The sequence below is a fragment of the Triticum dicoccoides genome, chromosome 2B (assembly GCF_002162155.2).
Source record: "Triticum dicoccoides isolate Atlit2015 ecotype Zavitan chromosome 2B, WEW_v2.0, whole genome shotgun sequence".
Classification (NCBI taxonomy): Eukaryota; Viridiplantae; Streptophyta; class Magnoliopsida; order Poales; family Poaceae; genus Triticum; species Triticum dicoccoides.
Genome location: NC_041383.1, coordinates 451217965 through 451224658, shown reverse-complemented (window position 1 = coordinate 451224658; position 6694 = coordinate 451217965). Strand labels below are relative to the sequence as shown.

At 43.5% G+C, this 6694-nt stretch overlaps 2 protein-coding genes across 2 annotated transcripts; one reads left to right on the top strand and one right to left on the bottom strand.

Moving 5' to 3' along the window:
• Positions 1-224: 224 nt before the first annotated feature.
• Positions 225-1199, top strand: LOC119364148 (pollen-specific protein C13-like). The gene is made up of 2 exons (XM_037629569.1): positions 225-495; positions 610-1199. The coding sequence occupies exons 1-2, from the start codon at positions 333-335 to the stop codon at positions 942-944; spliced, it is 498 nt and encodes a 165-aa protein (XP_037485466.1). The 5' UTR covers positions 225-332; the 3' UTR covers positions 945-1199.
• Positions 1191-3699, bottom strand: LOC119364147 (probable glucuronosyltransferase Os04g0398600). The gene is made up of 4 exons (XM_037629568.1): positions 3372-3699; positions 2455-2843; positions 1964-2205; positions 1191-1873 (listed from the first exon to the last, which is right to left on the bottom strand). The coding sequence occupies exons 1-4, from the start codon at positions 3517-3519 to the stop codon at positions 1360-1362; spliced, it is 1293 nt and encodes a 430-aa protein (XP_037485465.1). The 5' UTR covers positions 3520-3699; the 3' UTR covers positions 1191-1359.
• Between the last annotated feature and the right edge of the window lie 2995 nt (positions 3700-6694).

Here is a 6694-nt window from a genome sequence, read left to right as displayed (position 1 = left end):
GCATGTCTTTGTTCGAAAAACAAGGGTAACAATGAAACGCTTCAAATGAAGAGGGATATTGCCTAGAGTTTTGTGGACCACACATACCTCAAGGAAACCCGAGTCAAATTTCCCCCTCCGTTGGGTGGACGGACGGTTGCCCTGCTCACATCCTTCCTACATCCATGCGCAACCATGGAAACCCTCCTGCCACCTTGGTTATTTAAGCGCAGGAGGTGGCATGCAGAAACCGGTGAGTTTCTTTGCCCTCCTCTCTGCATTCACCCCCAGGTCATTCAGCCTCCGCCGAGGCAGACCATTCACCGGAGGTAGAGGGGAAACGCGCAACAGCCATGGCCTCGCTCCGCATCCTTTCAGTGATCGCCGTGGTCGCCATCTTTGCCCTCGCCGGCACCGCCGTCGCCAATGACCTCCCCGACTACATTGTTCAGGGACGGGTCTACTGCGACACGTGCCGTGCCGGGTTCGAGACAAATGTCACCGAGTACATCAAGGGTAAGCAAGGCATCTCTGACCCATACAATTACTACACATCTCTGAACCTGTGAACAGCTGAAACAGGACATGCTGCACTCAGTGGTACGTACTTAATTTGTTGATGGAATGCAGGTGCCAAGGTGAGGCTGGAGTGCAAGCGCTTCGGCACTGAGAAAGTTGAGCGCTCCATCGACGGCGTAACCGACGAGAAGGGCACTTACAAAATCGAGCTCAAGGACAGCCATCCGGAGGATATCTGCGAGATGGTTCTTGTCCAGAGCCCCCTCCCAAACTGCAACGAGGTTCAGGCTCTCAGGGACCGCGCCGAGATAGTCCTCAGCAGGAACGTTGGCATCAGCGACAACATCCGCATGGCCAACCCGCTCGGCTACCTCAAGGACAAGCCACTGCCCGCCTGCCCTGACCTGCTCAAAACGTTCAACCTTACTACTGATGATGATCACTGAGCAGAGCAGGCAGACCGCCAACATGGTACCACTGGAGAGGCTGCTGCACCACACCAATAAATCTGTTATCTGGCATGCAAATAGCATGGTTGTATCAGCAGAGTACAGCATCAATGCGTAGCTGTCTCTAATGCTACTTACAGCCTTGTGATGTACCAGATCTTGCCATCGATTCTTCTTCTGCAAGCTGTAACAAATCTTGTCAACAAAAGTCACCATCCACCTAACCTGATAAGAACAATGCCATTTCATTTCTTTCTAAATTACCAACTTCAGAAATTGCTCATGTTAGATAACGCCTTGGGTGTAATTTACACCCGTGGCACTGTGTTTCTATTACATCACGTAAGAGGAAGTATGAACTATTTCTATGGGGCCTATGTGGCAAAGAGGATGGGAAGCTCTTAACTCTTCCCTACCACGGTTTCAGATCTCCAACAGGTCCGGCAGTCCAGTTGAGATGCTTCTCGCCAGGTGGCAAGTATACACCCTCAGGGTGTGGGAGCTTACGAGCAAGGCCATTCAAGATCTGGTGGAATGCATCTCGTGGTTGGGCTGGCTGTGGGAACAACATGGCCTGCTTCATTGATGGATTTGCAAGCAATCTTTGCTTTCTTAGAATATCCTCGATGGGCATTGATGTCAGGATTGTGTCCAACTTTGGGACATCCTTCTCCTCCACAAAAATACCAATTTCTTCCCATGGGATAGCATCAGCAAATGGCAGCACAATATCGTCAGCTATGATGACTGGAATGCAGCCAAAGACCACAGCCTCAACCAACCTAGGGCTCCATGGTGCCCAGCCCAATGGGCACAGGCAGAAGACCGCGCGCTGCATGTCTTCGTAGTAAGTGGCAGGGTGATCGGTGGAAATGTCAAACAGATGATTGTTCTTGAAGTTCTCCCACAGGGAAGCTCGCACACCTCTGTACAACACCACCACTCAAGTGAGTAAATAAATGGAACCAAACCATGAGGAAGAGTTCAGATTGGTCAAATTTTAGAAGCAATGATACCTTGCATAGTAACCACCCTCAGGGTCATTTCCGGTGTCATAGAACAGACCCCTAAAGTAAACGAAGATTGACCGTGGTGTGTCCGGGGGAATAAGGTGAGCCTGCATTTTCTGAGGAGGAGCAAAGGGTGGAATGATGATAGACCCCTCCTTCAGGCAAACATGATTCTCCTGTCCAAATGTTTGCACCAATGTAGCACGTCGCAGCAATGGGAGAATGCCACGTTCAATAGCTTTTTCTTCCTGCAAATACCACCATAACTATTACACAGAGAACTTTTGAGCAAAACGCAAAATAAAGGAAGATATATTCCTAATTACTACCTTTGTAAACAAATATAAGACGACCTTTGCAGACGTCTTATATTTGTCTACAGAGGGAGTATGACCTACTGACCTCCTTTAGTTACAAGTTGTACTAGAAGAAATAACAAAGTCAGGCATAAGGAAACCCTTAGTGAATATGTGGGTCCGAGGGACTAGTGAATTCACCTGATAATGGAAGCAAGCTCCAAAATCATGTGGGACAACAAAGAAGTGATCTGCGCCATCAGTTCGGTTCCAAAAGGGCCATTTATTCGAAATATACTGGATCGAACTCCTCATCACCCGTGGTGACTTGAATGGCAAGGGAAGACCAGCAGGAGTTAGGTCACATGTAGTATAAACTGGTGTGTAGAACCAATCAGCCTCTTTGGGTTTGAGAGTCCGCACAGCACTTGAGAGCAAGAAACGATGCATGAATATTTCCGCAGCAAACATGTGATTGAGGCACCGGGGATCCTTGGTGACCATCTTCTTGTTATACTTTCTTGGCAAGTCATATATGAAAACCTTTAACTTTCCCACAGGATTGTCTTCTAGCACATCACCAGCACTTCCTACAAGTTAAATAATCGCAAATTCAGCAAACAGATGAGCGAATTATCTGAACAAAATTTGAAGTAATTAGGTTGTGCAACAGCAAAGCATATGACTATCTCTATCAAAAATTGTGAGATTATATCAAGTTTATTTAAATTACTTGAGAATGGTAAACTGAACCTTTGTGATTATAATTGATCAATTCTATCTCAACCAAATATATTTGTGTACAGACGCATAAACATAATCTTGGCAACAATATCCAACACGAAAGACAGAAAAGAAGGCGTATCAACTGAACGGAGGAACTGAACCAGAACCAATCTGGACTCAGCGGCCCTCAAAGATGACCTAGTCCACAACTCAAAAAACAGCATAGAACCAATCATCTCCACAGATCAGAACCAAATTAACAATCATACTAACTCGCAGTTTAGAGCGTGTCAACAGGTGGAGCAGGAGCGAAAAATTCCTAGTTTCTGAAAACATCAAACTTTTGAGAAGGAAGAAACAAAAAAGGAAGAGATTTGGAGATATGGCCGGACCTGAGATGCGCTCGCTGTGCTGCTGAACGGCGTGGTCGGCCTCGCCGGACTCCGTAGCGGCCGCGGCGGCCGGCGCCGTCAGGACGGACGAGAGGGCCACTGCCGCCAGGAGCAGGGCCACGGGGAGCCATACCGCTTGCGATCCCATCGTGGACGGCACCGCCCTGCCGGGTCTCCGGCACCCAGAGCCGAGTTTAATTAACTATGAGATTGGATTTGTGAATTCGATAAAGGGAGCAGATTGGGTAGCAGAGCGAAGCAAGGAAGGAGGAGGTCAAGAAGATTTTGTTAGGACAAATGGAGATTGGAGAGAGGAGAGAGAATGGCTCGAGTCTTGCCAGATAAAAAGGTCTGCAGTAAGCGTACAAAACCACTTTCCTTGACCAGTTAGTATGAAGTAAAGATGGGGCTTAATTAGGGGTACTAATCACTGTATTATCTGATCTCCGAAAAAATCACTGTCGTCTGTTTGGTTGAAAATCGTTGTTGTTATTAATGCTGGCTTCACCTTTTTTAGGAAATCATGATGGCTTACTTCTCTAGTGCCATATAAGGAGAGGGCCCAAAAGCACTGGCACTGGATAATAAGGGTAGTCATAATACTCCATCATAAGAGCAATTTCTCAAGAAAGAAATAAAGATTGTATGGTATCTTGTCTCAAACTTCAACAGTTTCTATGAACTAATTTGTGTGCAAACAAATAAAGATTATGTGCCAACTCAAAAGAAAAAAGGGATACAAATGACAAGCTGAATTTAATTGTGAGCTCGAATCCAGGGCGATGTTCGCGTCACTGCCTAGACGCATAACACATCGTGAGCAATCCGTCGATCCGACATGTAGTGCATCCAGCTGGCCCGTCTAGTGCATTGTTGGATCAAGCGGCGCATCACGCTAGAGGCTCTCAGTCTCTCAGATGCTATGCCAATATATATTTCTCGTTAAATTTTGATGGTCAAGATATATATGCTTTTTTGCGGAAAAAAGATGCATACCTTATGCATGAGTTAATATATAATGGTGTATGTGTGTCAGTGATTTCAAGTAATAGATACAATATCTTAGATGCCGCCATAGAGCCTTTTAGCTAGGATGAAAGAAGATCCAAATTAAGCAAAAGAAGGAACAACTTTCTCAATACTTTTATCATCATAACAGCTTTATTCATCAAATAATAGCAAGATCGTTTACATAGGGGTTAAATTTATCATCGAGTCTGACAATATGGTGGCGTTGGAGGCTATCTTTGATTCAAATGCTTATATGAGAACTGATGTTCCAATAATTGCAGAGTGTTCTCATGAACTGCAGTAGAGAAGCAAATATGGTAGTTGTCTAGCTGATTGCTTGGCAAAACATTGTTTTAGCATTTATAAGTCCGAATCTTGGGAATCCAATGTCCCTAACCTTCTCAATGCTTATTCACAAGAGAGGCATTTGGGACCTCAGGCTCCATAGGGGCCTTTTACGAAAAAGTAAAAATATAAATTGAATTATAAAGTTTCAAATAAAATATGAAAAGTCCACATGTACATGTATTATATATGTCTCCGTCTAAACACGCAACACAACGTGGGCTGTTCGCCGATCCAACACGTAGAGTGTCCAACTGGCTATGTCTACCGTACTACTGGATGACCTGGACCAAGCGGTATAGGTGAGCTAGAAAAAAATCATGAATAGATCCACAATTTTTTTAGCTTACGTGTTAACGTATCTCATAATAAAATTTACACTCGTGCAACGACGTGTTATACAAACGGTTTTTACCCCCTTTTCACTATGGAGTTTTAAACCGTCGTCTTGCTTGTGTGTGCGACCGGGGGGGGGGGGGTCCTTCCCACACAACCCAGAAACCGTCGGTGATAGGTCCTCCGGTTACACACACGGGGCAAAATGAGCTCGTGTGTGATCGGGCCAGTCATCGCATACAATTATACAGGCCCAATTGTTTCTGTTTGTATGTACATCTCACACAGTGTTCATACGTACATCCCACACAGTGAATCCCAGACAAATGTTTTTGTCCGTATGTACATCACACACAATTTTTCGTTCGTGTGCGATCGGGAGAGATAATGTAGACGCTTCATGGGACAAGCCGTGGAAGATCGTCTTGCCATCCCACATAGTTTTCTATATAGCCTCATATGTGATAGCTGTAATGATCACATACACTCTGCCTCCGTTAACCATTTGCATTATTCAAGTATATCACACACGATTTGATGGAAAAAACTATGTGACATTGGGCTATCCATCACACACGCTTTTACTGCTAGAAACATTTGTAAAGTTTCATGGCCCATTTAGCAGATTTATTAGTTTACTATCAATACTTCCAGTATTAATCAAATTCACATTTCATATCGAACAGTTGCTTGCCACTTTCATATCAGGCCCATAAATATATTTTAACATCACAATACGATAGCTAAGTGAAAATAGCAGAGTACAACATATATCTAGTTCATCTTCATAAGCACAAAGTATGTTGAGCACAATATTAGATCAATATATTCATTTCCCTAATCGACTGATGCATGATCAGCCAAATTCGTCTTCTCCACCTCTGCTTTCGGTTAATTAAGAACTTGTTTTACACTGACCAACTAGGAAAGTATCTCCTCCTTTGCAAACACCATCTTAGCAAAGTCTAATTTAAAATATCTGAGCTCATTCTCCATCTTTTTCTTTTTTCTGTATCTTAAAATATTCTTCAGCGCTGACAACATTTTCTCTAAGCTTATCTCTGTTCTCTTCCTCATACATGCTCCAGAGCTTTGCTAGGCACATCTTCAAAGACTGTGACCACTTTTGATCAATCCACTCTAGGTGAGAACACTTTCATTCATCCTATAATATTTAAAACTAAATCAGTTACAATTGTAGGGAAAATGGGTTTCTAGCAACATAGAAAATCACCACATACAAATTTTGAAAAACTGAAAAACACATTAATTATGACATATATTCTAAAAAAGATCGACGTGCAAATGAATTAATTGCTACTTGAAAGTGCAACTAATCCCCAGGCGGTGGTTTTGGTAATTCATAACAACATATAGCTTATTGAGCTAATATCCATTCAAGTCTAATATTTCAGAAAGTTCAATGAATGGCATGGCATGGACTAGAGATGTGGACCCCTCAAAATGCTAAGGACAGATATTGGCAAAAGCCCAAGACTCTTCATTTCTATTTTAGTGATCCAAGATCACATTGAGTCCATAGGAAAGCCAATACTATTAAAAGGGGATGAGGTGTTGCTTAACGGCTTGCTTGTTCAAATGCTTAGTGATATTGCTCCAAATCCCTCAAC